The 14,541-nt window shown below is 41.1% G+C and overlaps 1 protein-coding gene across 1 annotated transcript; it reads left to right on the forward strand.

Annotated features, from left to right (window-relative positions):
* The first annotated feature begins 8,445 nt into the window (after positions 1-8,445).
* On the forward strand, positions 8,446-11,158 carry LOC135699696 (uncharacterized). The gene is made up of 3 exons (XM_065219988.1): positions 8,446-8,592; positions 8,657-8,903; positions 10,142-11,158. The coding sequence occupies exons 1-3, from the start codon at positions 8,446-8,448 to the stop codon at positions 11,116-11,118; spliced, it is 1,371 nt and encodes a 456-aa protein (XP_065076060.1). The 3' UTR covers positions 11,119-11,158.
* Positions 11,159-14,541: the final 3,383 nt, after the last annotated feature.

A 14,541-nucleotide genomic window follows, 5' to 3' on the forward strand; every position in this document is an offset into this window, starting at 1 on the left:
AGAATGCGAAATAGAGTGGAGCTCGGAGTACTATGAGCATTTACATCTTATTCTGGTTTCCCGTTTGCGGTGCGCTGGTTCGTTGTTGTGGTATTGGCCGTGTTGTGGACAAAGGATACACCGGACTTCTATGCAGAAGCGGGTGATGACGCATTTGACACCCTTGCTCATCACAGCGAGCTTGAGACCGACAGGGTTTCCTTCCGTGTTTCCCGAGACATGTCCAACATAGGTAATAGGTGTGCACAGATTTCCAGCGATCGTCCCGATTTATATTCTTGAAGGCTTCACACTCCTTCACCCTATGATCCGGATTGCCGCAGATAAAACAGGCAGCAGGCACAACAGCATTCGATGATTCCGGACTTGGTGTCAATGCATCCGTCGCACGTCATGAAGCAAGATGAGCGTTGACGAAACTTTTCACCTTCTCCTCCTTCTTAGGTTTCGTCCTCTTACAATCCAGAGTTAGGGACACCTCCGCCGCTGCTGACACCAGATTCGACATGTATCTGCCAAATACGCGAAAGTCGACCACCAGGAACTGACGTTTGAACGTCACCCATTCGAGTTTTAGATTTGCCGGTAACTTGTCCACTAGCTCCTGCAGTAGCACTGGGTTGGACAGATGCAACACTTGGCCCGCAGCTTCCAGATGATCGCAGAAATTTTGCACTGCCACCCCAAAGGCGCAAGCAATGTATAGATTATCTGCTCCGGCCGCTCGTATAGAAGCTGCAAGGTCTGCATCACCTGTGGCACCGATGCAGGCAATAAGAGTCGGCTGCGCACTGATTCCAGGGCGCCCTTCAGGCACCGTTGAAGATGCCCAAGATTCTCCACATCACTATAACCACCCGCTTCTGTGGATGTGTTGAAGGCACTAAAAAACATTGGCCACTGAGATGTGGGTGCGTTTGCTTCACAGTTCATTGCCGGCACTTGCTGATTCGTGAGAGGCACTTGCTGATTCGAAAGGGGCACTTGCTGATTCAGAATGGGCCCTTGAGAGATGTTGGGATTCGCCATTGGTACCGAGAGACTACCGGGGAACACTTGTGAGGCATCCGAGTATTGTTGGGGAAGACTTGTAGGAAATGGTAGGGGTAACCATGATGGATTTACATTTATTGGGTTCCCTGTTAGATTGACGGCTGGGCCTACGCTACTATTTGTGTATTGTGGGTAGGGAGCTTGACCTAATGATACTATATTTCCTACGCTACTCGTTACCTAATACGGTTTGCTTACGCTTCCCCCTTGAGACGGGTAACCTCCGAGCTGTCCCGCTGAGCTAATTGTTGACGGTAGACACTGCGTAGTATTGGTGTAGTCCGATACCGAATTTATCCAGGTTGTTTTCGTTGTTGGCGTCGATAAATTCAAGGGTACTACTCCTCCTCCGGGCTGGAAGTCGTGCATGTAGCCCGAAGTTTGACCCGCTGCGTACGACGGATGGCCATAGTTCACCTGCGTCGAATGAACAGCACCAGACACTAGCGGTGGGTTGACAGTGTACGGTCCATAACCAGGAACGAAAGTAGTAGGTTGCCATGACGGAAAAGCTGTTGTCGGCGGTACAATTTTGTTACTCCCGGCAGCAGGGAACTGTGAAACCGTTTCGGAGTTGGTCATAGGAACCGTCGTTGTGCTAGATACTGCAATTATTTGCTGACTCGTGCACACCGTGACATGATTCAACCGTCTCATCCACTCTGCCATTCGGTTGACGGTTTCCACTTCACCACCGGTAGTGTTGACACCGTCACGAGTCTCGTTTAAGATCTCGTACCGTGCTTTCCAAGCCTTCTTCTCCAACAGTAACTTCTTCTTTTCCAGCTGATTTGAATGCTCCAGTTCCATTTCCTTCTGTAGATAAGCCTTTTGCTCCTCCAGCAGTTTCAGATTCAGACGTATACGTTCGCTGATCGGGTGACTTTCATCTGCTACATTTCCGTTTGGATTCTTCTCCGGTGTCTTTCCGTCGCCCGGGTGGAAGGCACGGATGCACAGGCAGCACCTCCAGTTTTCCTCCTTACATTCCTCATCGTATCCGGCACAGCTGTAATGAAACCACTTGGTGCAACCTTCGCAAAGAACCTTGTCTTCGCTGTTGTTAGCCTGGTCACATAGCTCACAGTCGAATCTGCTGGTTTCCGGCATCCTGTAGCACTAATTCCAACACGATAATCCGCAAATCTTTGAGATTTTTGTTGAGACTATTTCGGATTCCCTTTGTAGCACGCAAGGTTAGGTTCGTATAGTGAGCTCAAAGCTGTAAGTTTATTCATGCAAAGTTAATTAATCGAGTGACAATAAAGCATTCAATGTACCGACCTTTGGTCTCCTTGTCCTTTAATTCAAGAAAGCACAGTCAGGATGACGGTATAAATTCAGCAATATACTATGTCGTACCTTATAAGCTACAAATTCTAATCTCTGCCTTTTTTGTGATTAACAAAGGATGGTTTTGGATAAACGACTATAGGAAATGGTAATGACAGCTACCCATCAATGTTTGTCAAAAGGCTCGCCAAGAAGTGATATTATTCCGATGCGCAGGGTTGGATGAAGCTGGACGACAGTGGTGCAGTTCACCCCAACAATATTGATAACTTATTTGAATATTTTCTTCGTCTAACAAACCTCTCCTTCCTCTTCACGGTGCTGTCCTAGCTGGTAGTGTAGATATTCATCTTGTGCTCCAGATTGACCATGTGTGGACGTTCGTTGTCCAGACTGAGGTATTCCACAACTGGACACTTCGATCATCGGAACCGCACACCATAATATTCGAACGAACCGGATCGAACCATGCATATAATAATTAAAACTCCTATATTTTTCGGACATTAAATTCACAGGAATGATGAAAACTTACCTCATCGAACAGTCGCTATTATAAAGACAAAAAAAAAACTCATCGAACAGTACGTCAGTTCAGTGGTAATGTTAATTCCCTACTTCAATCTTTCACCGATTATAGGTCATGAATCTATGTTCCGCCAGAATAGAAATCGAGAACGAAATAAATATGGCGTACGGTACGAATTTTCATCCAAAATGAGGTGCAATCGCAATACTTGATTTGGTTGCTTTCGAAGCGTGGAAAACATACCAACTCACAATCGACATAAAATAAAAAATAAAAAATAAACTCTCTTAAGACTAATGTTTGTGTAAAATTAACGAAAAATTAGTGTTCTGGTTATACTTCAGCGTAAGTTAAAAGTATTCATCAATGAGAACGAAATTTTATCCAAAAACAACTGCGAACGACTCTCTGGAGCTACCTCGATGATATCCGCAGAAAACACTGAATGACTTGTTTCTTAGCTGGAGCTACTTGCAGAAGGTTTCAGCTGAATTAGAATTATGTTGAAATTTTTCAGGACATTTTGCTCGGAAGTGCCGGTAGCTTTGATTCTCATCCATGAATTCATGTTGAAAAAAAAGGTTTTAGTGATGCTGGTTTCTTCAAATTCCGACTGTTTTAAAATAGTTGTTGCATAGCCAACTAGTTTCATTGTGGCTGCTTATAAAACAACATTGGAATGGTTGCTTGACCTCCCTTAGCTCAATCGGTACAAGCGCAGCTGCAAAACAAGACCAGGCTGGGTTTGATTCCCGGTCCGGTTCGGTCTGAATTCTGTATATATTTCAAAGTGAATCAAACAAACCTAGAGTTGAGCATTGTTTCCATCAATTTAGTTTTCAAACACTTTTTCCCGCAAAGACTCAAATTAGTTATAATTAACTTATTTATTCCAACTGAACATTTTTTTTCTGGTTGCTAATGCTCTTGCTCTACGTTATCCATTCGAAAAGTAGGTACATAGTTCACGGAAGCGGGAGTAAAATTTGCATAGTAAGATCAGCTTACAATCGTAGAAAGATGTATTAAGCAACGGAGAAACTGGGAAAAAGTTCTCGTTAGCAGAAAGTTTCGATGTCGGGACAACCTAGAAACAACGGAAATTATAATTGAAAAACTTCATCGCGAAAACACACCCGCCGTCGTCATCTTGGTCGGCCGGAGTAGGAACGGTGGCTGCAGCTAAGTGCAACTGCAGTTGGTGCTCTTCTCAGCCACGGATTCATCGCCTTGATAGTGTGTATTGTGCTGAAGAATGTGAGATGGAACGTTGGAATAATAATGATTTATGTTTTAATCTAAGATGAAGCTTTACAACGGGAATGAAAAACGAGTGTAGTGGTTTTAAAAACGAGAAAGATTTTTAAAGTTAGCAGACTGTTTTGCGCCGATGAGCAGTTTATTTATTTTTTTTCGTTTTTAGTTATAGTCAGCCGGGGTATTAACCGTTCACACTACAGCCTTTATCACGTGCTATAGAGTATCTTGATATGAAATGTCATACATATTATTTCCAGTGATGTACACGGACAGAAAAAAGAACCTAATTTTGAGTTCGTTTCACCCATGTTGGCAGTTCCGTGCGCCAACTCAATTTAGAGTTCTACTCTCAAAAAATTCCACACGACATCATCATGTGTCTCACATTTAATTGAGCACTTATTGTGAAACACATCCATTTCATTCGTGAATCTTATGCTGTAAACCATGCCTAAATATTTTTGGTTCAAATTGAGACATCACATTATGATATCAATAGCTTTGCACATCATAGTTCCATTTTGTATAATATTCTACTTTATCGACTTCTACTTTACCGACTCCAAAATTGAATCGACAAGTATATAAACAATACACATGCCTTTTTTAATGGGTCTGATTTGCGAATTAATCGTCGTCTGTTGAGGTGTACTGCTGCCGTTGTCTTCGTTCGATCTCACTGGGCCGCAGTTGTTCTCATATATGAGGCCGGTTGATAAAGATGAAGTCTTAAGTCATGATTTCGATTACATTGCAGAACAAGCAATTCACATCACATGACATGCAAAACATCCATCTGTTTTGAACAGTAGTAGGATTCAATGTGCAATAAACTTAAATTCATAGAGAAAGATTATCCACATTTCAAAGTTTCAAACACTAGAAATAAACGTGAAGAACACATTGAACCATGGTGAAATACACTTAAAATAAATGTGATTGCGCATATGAAAAATCAAGTGTTTAAACACTTCAATCAGACGTGTGGCTTTTTGAGTGTAGCGCCTACTCAATTTTGAGTTGATGTAATTCACTCGTATGTAAACAGGATTACTTACTTTTAAGTTGTCAAGTTCAAACTACTCAAAATTGAGTTTTACACAACTTCTTCAATGGCGCACGGAGCTGTCGAGTTGGGTGAATTGTAACCAGTTGGTTACAATCCGTGGATTTTCGTTTGTATGAGTTGTTGTTGTTTGGAACATTCACGTATTTTAATGTCAACGACAGAAGGCAACACACAACAGCGAGAGGGTTAGTACCGCTGCAAAAACACTCGAACGATACTAAAGGGAGGACAATCGTAGTCTTAAGCTAAAAATGGAGAATGATCGGCAAAAGGCATGCGAGTGGCCATGTTCTAAAAGAAATAACCTTCTAATTGGCAGAAGTAATCAGGCGTCCGTGTAGACCGGTATCGTGAAGTGTAGTGCATATATAATACAACCCCCCCTCCCCACTTGTGGGGTTTGGGCTGGAAAGCCTACTTCCGTTCAGGTAATTGATTTTTAATATCCTGACGGAAATTTCCCTGACAGAATTTGATAATTCTCAGGACCTCTTGTGCTCTTGTGCTCTTGTGTTCTTGTGCTTTGGTACAACATGTACACTTCGTACCGTAAATAAAACGGTCTTACACGGCTCGGCTCGGAAGTCAAGATGGCTTCCGGGCCTAATAGTAAATGATACTCGATCGTCCGTCAGGGACGATTCCCTCAGGCTGGCGGCCTTAATTGCCAAGGAGGGTCCCGTCTCGGCTCGACCAAGGTGGCCATGCCACGGCTAGCCGATGTCGTCAACGACGGAAGACGCCTGCCAGCCAAACGAGCCAGCAACGCCTGCTGAGCCGTATGTGGCTGATGAACGCCACCAGATCCGCCATTCTCCCAACACTGCAACAACACTGTCTGCAGCCCGCGCCGCAAGTTTCCGGCCACACGGTAGTGCAGGAGCAGCCGTGTGGGCCAACGCCAGCGTCGCGACGCCGTAGGAGATCCCGCTGCAGCAGTGAGTACTACATTTTAAACCCTCGCATACATGCCACATATATGTGAAAACCCACACCCACACGCCACAGAAAAGGGCAAATAAATGTTTTAGAAAATGTGAATATTCCTGTGTTTCATACTTTGTCCGCGTAGCCCCTCCGAATACCCAGTAACATGCCGGCCCTGCGACACAGTTCAGGGGTCTCATGCTACTGAGCTAGTTACCCGGGAGTGTCTGGTCATGCCATAGTCACAGAATAGAACTCAATTTTGGGTTGTTTTGCTCTTTTCGTTTTTGACAACAACAAGAGGGCACGTGAGAGGCATCAACTCAAAAGATAGTTTAAAGAACTTAACCGTTCGGTAGTTTTGATTCTCCGTGTATGTATTCTGTTATCAAGATAGCTCATATCACTTAATATAGGCTGTAGCGTGAACGAGGTACAACCATAGAGGTAACTCTAAGACTAGTAGGTCCCGAAGAAACGTGCCCAACTTTTTGGCTCAGCTCTGGTACTATCTTCGGTCCCAAGCTAATCGATGCACCCCTCGAAACATAGGAACATCCATGAACCCCTCATTTTATATGTCAAACTTTCATAGCGAATCAAAACATTGTGTAGTACTTGAATTTTATTTCAAATTTACCGTTAAATGCTTGTTCGATAAATAACTTGCGAGAGTTATGTCTGTTTGTCTGTGGTTTTAGTAATATGTGCGCTATCACAAAATTCATGATTTTCAAAGGTTCAATTCAGATTGCAGAGAATTCAATTCCTCTTCTCGCTATACTTCTAAATTTAGTCTAGCTGTTTTGCATGAAAACTACAGCTTTACCATCCCAACTTTTATCAAGTTCAAAAATCAGGATACATGTCATCTATGATTGAAACCAACATGAAAAGGAACTTCTAAGCAACCTGTTAACTTTACCAACATTGGAGCAGAAGTCAAAATCGAACACATCGAGACCAACAATTGATATGGCCTTAACTCCATTTTGTAAACAAACCCCAACAAAATGGCCTTACAACATTTTCTCGCGAACCGAAGTCCTCAAATGCAAACCAACATAATGAACAGGTAGGAAAAATTATCCTCTACCCGATTGTGGTTTAGGTTTGCGAATGAAGGTTTCAGTTCGCGAGAAAATGGCCTAACAAGGTTTGTTTACAAAATGGAGTTCAGGCCATTTCAGTTGTTGGTCTTGACATGTTGGATTGCTGTGTTCCATTTGGTGAATTTTCACTAACATTTTAAAGATCGGAAATTTTCAAATAACCCAAATACCAGAGTACCATCAGACTTATTTTTGACAGACAAGCAATCCATTTTGACAAACACCTTCTCGAAAATCGGCCAATCAACACGAGAGGGATTTTCGAACATTTTAAAATGGACCACAGTCTAATAGTACGTTCAGACTACAGAGTTATAACATGTTATAGCGCTATCTTGATGGTGGTTTCTGTGTTGCAATTATTTGACAACCGTTATAACATGTTATAACTCTCCAGTCTGTACAGCGTTTAAGGCTCTAACACCACTATCAGGTAGAGGAAATTTTCCCCTATTAAGGATAAAGGAGGAATTTATGATAGAAAACTAATCTCGTTTGATCAAAGCAACCTACAGAAATTCAATCGAAAATAAATCAGTCTGACATATTGCAGCACGATAATAATTGTTTATTATTTCCAGTTTACAGAAGTATTAGCATTCATTGAATTTTCAGAAGGAAGAAGGAACAACCGTAGCTGTCATTCATTCACAATGACACAAAAACATATAAGGGGAAATGACCCTAATGTTGGCCTATAGATCTAATATTGGGCCCACCGCTAAAAATCTGCTATTTATCTATTTAATTTTATCTAGATGAACGCGTCATCGGGACGATACTAATGGATATTTTTGGTCGCCATTGAAAATTTAGTCGACTGCTGAATTTATGTACGGGCCCAAATTAGGGGCATTTAGGCCGACATTACATCCATTTCCATTGTAGACTCAGAATTTCTATAAAATTAAGATCCAGTCAAAATACATTCTTCTGAGATACGTTCTGGCGCAGGTTCTGGCATATTTGACATAATTAATCACAACACAACAAGGGGTGGTCACACTACACAGTGATTTTGGGCCAACTTTTTTCTCAGTGTGCCTCAAGTGTGCCGTGCTGTGCCTGCAATCGCAGTCATCGGGGTGACGTTGCATGTTGGTGAATAATTACATGTATGGCATGCCGGTACTTTGACAGCTTGTATGTTTTGTTTTGCTTTCTGAAACCACAAGTAAAAAAACCCATCGGGATTCGATCCGATGGATGTGATTACCGGCATCTCGTTGAAGAACCTGCACCTGCACCTAAATAGGATTCCGGGAACCGAGAAAGATCGAGAAATCCTAGGCCGGCCAGAAGCAAGACTCCCCAAACGGTACTCTGGAGTGTGGAACGGATGCGCTGTGGTTTGTCCTGTGCGCGTACGACACCCAGGAATGGGACATAAACTTGGACATTATGTACATTCAGGGCTATCGGTTCTTCTACAACAATCTGAGGAACGCGACTAAGTTTTCGCTGATATACTTTACCGACGAGAAGCAGCACGACGTAATGACCAACTGTAACCACATGTCCAACAAGGGCTTCAAGAAGTACGAATTTTCTCAAACCACCAGCGCGTGCCACGTAGTTTGGCTGTACTATCTGCGCGATCTCTATCTGGAGTGCTTGAAGCTGGTGTTCCATTGCAGATCCGAGGGAGCTACGGTCGTAGGTAAATGTTCTACACTTATTTGAACCTTGATCTGAAGCTTCGATCGTCCTGCATACCTTTTATCATTGAGGAGCTGTACTAACGGTTGTCGTGTGGAGCATGTAACCAGTATTAGCGCGGCATCGTACCCGGAACTGGAATCATACACCTGTCATAACGAGCAGCTTGAGAAATTCTTTGACTTTGTGCAGAGAAAGACTTTGTGAATTAAAAAAAAATTTCATGTATTTTTAAGTAGAAGCAGCGTAATATCAGTTGATGCACTGTATTAACGATAATTTTGTCCTTTTTTGGCAAGTAATAGGGGAAATGGATGGTATGTCGGCCTAAATGCCCCTAATTTGGGCCCATACATTATTTCAGTATTCGTCTAAATTTTAAATAGCGTCCAAAAATATTCATAAGTATCGTCCCAAGCAGATTTTTAGCGATGGGCCCAATCTTTGATCCATAGGCCAACATTAGAGCCATATAACCTATTACACCATATTTTCGACACGATTGAAGTGCATCCACTGTGATGTGATATTAACATGAATTTTTTGCTGTGAACCGAATCAATTATGTCTGCTTCTTATACCCCGTTCACATTAAAGCGTATATCACGTGATATACGCTGTCTTGCAATGAGCACTCATACATCTAGTTTTCACTGGAAATCATATGTATGGGTGCTCATTGCAAGACAGCCTACATTACATTATATTGTAGTTCCCGAGAAATTCTAGCAAAAGCTTGATTTGCTCAGCTGTCACACTTTTGTGCGCAAGGGTATGTGACTGATAGTTGACTCGAACGAAATCTTATATTGCTTCAAAAATTGTCTTTAAATATTGACGTTACCCTTCTTAAAGCTTCAACTCGTTATTACCTATATGTATTTCAGGCCAGTGAATCATAATTTCACATAAAACAGTTGCAAATCAACAAATAAAAAAAATTACTTGCAATCGTACATAGTCAACAACCCATCAGTTACCAAACAAAACAAAACAAACTGTCAAAAAAAAATTACTTGCAATCGTACATAGTCAACAACCTATCAGTTACCAAACAAAACAAAACAAACTGTCAACTCATTTTTCCTAGCGGCTTCATTTGATTTCTGCTCTGCCCGTTCGACGTCGGCTTTGAATCGCAGGTAAAATATTTTTCGTATCAATTCAAATGAAATGCATTTCATAATAAGTGTTTCTTTTTCAGATGTGCCATTATGCATATGTCTCCAACTTTTGTAGGACTGGAGGGACGGGAGGTTGACTACGAGGTAGAAATTCTGGAGGAGGAAGCAGAAGCAGGACCATCAAATGTGCAGCAGGCAAAACGATCGTTCCAGGATACACTGGATTCTGCTTCGCCCGGAAGCCCTGGAAGTGAAAGTGAATCAGCTGAGGAGGTAATGCAAACTGTATGGGATTTCTGTGAAAAGTTCATTCGCAGAGAGGCCGTGTTTGAATCACTCGCTGGTGGAGATGCTGATCAATTTACCGTGCACTGGAATGATGATTTGAACCCAGAAGTCGGCAATATGGATAAGTTCATCTCCTTCCAAGATAAAGCCTCGAAACGCACGTTTAAACCATTACAGTTGCTAGAAAAGCCAGACAAAATGCAGAAATTTCTGAACAGAGATATTAACGTGTTTGTGCACATTTATTCGGAGTCGGTGACCTCAGCCGCTATGTACGAAACACTGCGAGTGCAGCTGATAAAACCGGAGGAGCGTGACCGAGCAGGAGCAGCATCCAACCAGGCAAACAGTAATTTGTCCACTGAGTTGAAGGAACTCTACAAGCTATCCTACATTTCATCGGACATCAACTGGTCTGTATGGGCTTCGTACTTACTGACCAAAGACGCGCTTGAACGAGAGGAATTGAAGTTGCGAGGACCTCCCCAACATCTGATACATTTGTTCCAGACGGTTCCCTCATGCTCTCAAAACGTGCTGAATCACACTCGTCAGGATGTATGCATTGCCCAAAATGTTAATTCAGGGTATAAACAATTGTTGGATGGCCTGCAAGCAGATTTGGACCAGCTTATGACATATGCTAAGGCGATGCAATTGCGCTTGACCGCATTGCAAACGATGCAGGCAACTAACACTTCATTGCTAGCAGATGTGTCTGGCAGTATTGCTGTATCTGAAGATAGCTTTGGGCAGAAACTCGCCGAGGAAGTGACCGACTGCTTGGATGTCGACCATCAATAACGATTTGCTGATCCTGATTCCGAACGATTCCATACGCATTCGGGACGACGAACTGATTGAAGCTGTTGCTTATTGAACATCTCTTTGTTTTGAGTTTATGAAATAAAAAAGGTGAACAACATTTGATTATTTGATTTATTGTTTATTAATCCTTATTACGTACATTCTCAAATCCCAATGATTCGATATTTTGACTTAGTCCGTTTGCCGGATTGAATTTCCCACCTGGCAGATATCCGCATTTGCGGAATACACGAGTGCAGTTAAAGTTCGTGAATGTATTTACCGTCGCATAAATGGTTGTTGTGAGATCCGAAGAGCTATTTTCTACGTAGACACGTTGTAGTTTTTTCTTGCAGTATCCAAAAATATACTCGATTGGATTGAAAAACGGTGTATACGGAGGCAAAAAGATAACATGGATTCCCAATGACCGGAGGTACTCAACTATTCGTCGATGGCAGTGAATTCTAGCCCCATCCAAGATCCAGACCGAATTAACTCCAGGGTGTCGATAAACTTCTCCACTGTTGGCAAAGCTACGACAACATTCAAAGAACTTTGCCCTCGTGAAAGTTCCTTCCGTCAAGTACGTGTTCTTCATTCCTGTCTGGCCCAAGAAGCAGAGTAAGGATACTCTGGCTTTGCGGTTGAATTCACCCCTGTAAATCAATTTTTCGCCGACCTTGGCGTAGCCTCGATTCCGCAACATACCTCTGTTGTTGATCGATACTTCGTCCAAAAAGATAAGGTGATGTAGGTCCCAGTTTATTGCAGCCAGCTCATTGACGAAATGACAAATCTGAGATTCTTGAACCTGGATCGCCCGACGCTCTAGAACTTTCCACGTATATCCATGCTCGTGTAGTATTCTGGAAACAGAGGACGTACTGATGGAGCAGTTGAAAGTTTTCTCAAAACTATCCCTGGCCTCATCTAAGAATAATGTCGGATTTTTTTTTAAACTGTTCGATTAACCACCGTCGTTTCTCTGCTCCAAACACTCCAGGACACTTTTTTTTTTTTTTTTTTTTTTTTTAACTCTTTATTTGTTCCAACTTCAAAATAAATTACATTTCATTTTTAACCTAGGTGCTCCAGTTACTACAGTAACTTACCAGCCTTAATTGTTATGATATATATCTAAGTGTTTTTACATTGTTCCTGTCTTGGCAATTCAGTATTTTAAACAGGTTTTTTAAACCTGCATGTCAGTATAACAATTGATAGCTTAAAACTAAATAACTAAAACTTAATCTTATCTAAGTATAAAGGGAATTAATCGTTGCAATTGAGGATTGTAACGATTTTTGCCGGAAATTATTAATTATTTTGTTGGACATTTGTGCTAAAGTCTCAACATTCGAAATTCTATGTACTTCGGTAGTACTGTACCAGGGAGGCAACTTCAAAATCATCTTCAGAATTTTGTTCTGAATCCTTTGAAGTGCTTTTTTCCTGGTAGTGCAACAACTAGACCATATTGGCACAGCGTAAAGCATGGCCGGTCTAAAAACTTGTTTAAATATTAGAAGTTTATTCGTCAGGCAAAGCTTGGATTTCCTGTTAATAAGAGGATACAAACATTTTATATATTTGTTACATTTGGCTTTAATGCCCTCAATGTGATCTTTAAAAGTTAATTTATGGTCAAGTATTAATCCAAGATATTTCACTTGGTTTGACCAGGAAATTGGAACTCCGTTCATAGTGACTATGTGACTACTACTAGGTTTCAAAAAGGAAGCCCTGGGCTTATGTGGAAATATTATAAGTTGAGTTTTGGAAGCGTTGGGAGAAATCTTCCATTTTTGTAAATAAGAAGAGAAAATATCTAAACTTTTCTGAAGTCTGCTGCAAATAACACGAAGACTTCTTCCTTTAGCGGAAATGCCTGTGTCATCAGCGAACAAAGATTTGTGGCAACCCTGAGGCAAATCAGGGAGGTCCGAAGTGAAAATGTTATACAATATAGGCCCAAGAATGCTACCCTGAGGAACTCCTGCTCTAACAGGTAGTCGATTAGATTTGGAATTTTGATAATTTACCTGCAGAGTTCTGTCAGTTAAATAATTTTGAACTAATTTCATAATGTAAAGTGGAAAATTAAACTTTTTCAATTTAGCAATCAAACCTTCATGCCAAACACTGTCGAATGCTTTTTCTATGTCTAGAAGAGCAACTCCAGTTGTGTGGCCTTCAGATTTGTTTGAATGAATTAAATTGGTAACTCTCAAGAGTTGATGAGTAGTTGAATGCCCATGGCGAAATCCAAACTGCTCATCTGCAAAAATTGAGTTCGTATTGATGTGAAGCATCATTCTATTCAAAATTATTTTTTCAAAAAGTTTACTTATTGAAGAAAGCAAACTTATTGGACGGTAGCTAGAAGCTTCAGCTGGATTTTTATCCGGCTTCAAAATTGGAACAACTTTTGCATTTTTCCATTTATCAGGAAAGTATGCCAAATGGAAACATCTGTTAAATAATTTTACCAGGAAAGACAAGGTACTCTCTGGGAGTTTTTTGATGAGGATATAGAAAATTCCATCATCACCTGGAGCTTTCATATTTTGAAATTTTTTAGTTATAGACCTTACTTCGTCCAAATCAGTCCCCCAGGAATCATCAAAAATATTTTCCCGAGAGAAAATATTCCGAAAATCCCGAGCAACCTGATTCTCAATAGGACTAGTAAGACCCAAACTGAAATTATGGGAACTCTCGAATTGCTTAGCAAGTTTCTGAGCTTTTTCCAAATTTGTGATCAAAATTTTACCACCTTCTTTAAGCGCTGGAATTGGCTTTTGAGGTTTTTTCAAAATTTTTGTGAGTTTCCAAAAGGGTTTGGAACTCGGGTCTAATTTAGAAACATTATTTTCAAAAGTTTTGTTCCTCAGGGCAGAGAATCGCTTTTTAATTTGTTTTTGCAAATCCCGCCAGATAACTTTCATGGCAGGATCGCGTGTTCTTTGAAATTGTCTCCTACGGACATTTTTAAGACGGATCAAGAGCTGAAGATCATCGTCTATTATAATTGAATCGAATTTAACCTCGCATTTTGGTACTGAGGCAGCTCTTGCTGCAACTATAGAAGTAGTCAGAGATTCAAGAGCATAATTAATTTCATCTTTGGTTTGCAAAGGAATGTTTGGATCGAAGTTATATTCCATAAATGTTCGATACTGCTCCCAATCAGCTCTATGGTAATTGAAAGTAGAGCTGTTGGGATTACAAATTATTTCTTGGGATATTTCAAAAGTTACTGGAAGGTGATCAGAACCGAAGTCAGCATGGGTAACCAATTGGCTACAAAGTTGACATGAATCAGTTAAGACCAAATCAATAGTGGAGGGATTTCTTGCAGAAGAAAAGCATGTTGGGCTGTTTGGATATTGAATTGTGTAATAACCTGCAGAACAA

This window comes from Ochlerotatus camptorhynchus, unplaced genomic scaffold (genome assembly GCF_037179485.1).
Source record: "Ochlerotatus camptorhynchus isolate MF236.1 unplaced genomic scaffold, CSIRO-AGI_Acam_v1.1 ptg000114l, whole genome shotgun sequence".
Taxonomy (NCBI): Eukaryota; Metazoa; Arthropoda; class Insecta; order Diptera; family Culicidae; genus Ochlerotatus; species Ochlerotatus camptorhynchus.

Coding starts and splice junctions, on each gene's coding strand:
- LOC135699696 (XM_065219988.1), top strand. CDS start 8,446: ATGGATGTGATTACCGGCATCTCGTTGAAGAACCTGCACCTGCACCTA. Junction 8,593..8,656: donor TGTGGAACGGATGCGCTGTG/GTTTGTCCTGTG, acceptor ATGTACATTCAG/GGCTATCGGTTCTTCTACAA. Junction 8,904..10,141: donor CGAGGGAGCTACGGTCGTAG/GTAAATGTTCTA, acceptor CAACTTTTGTAG/GACTGGAGGGACGGGAGGTT.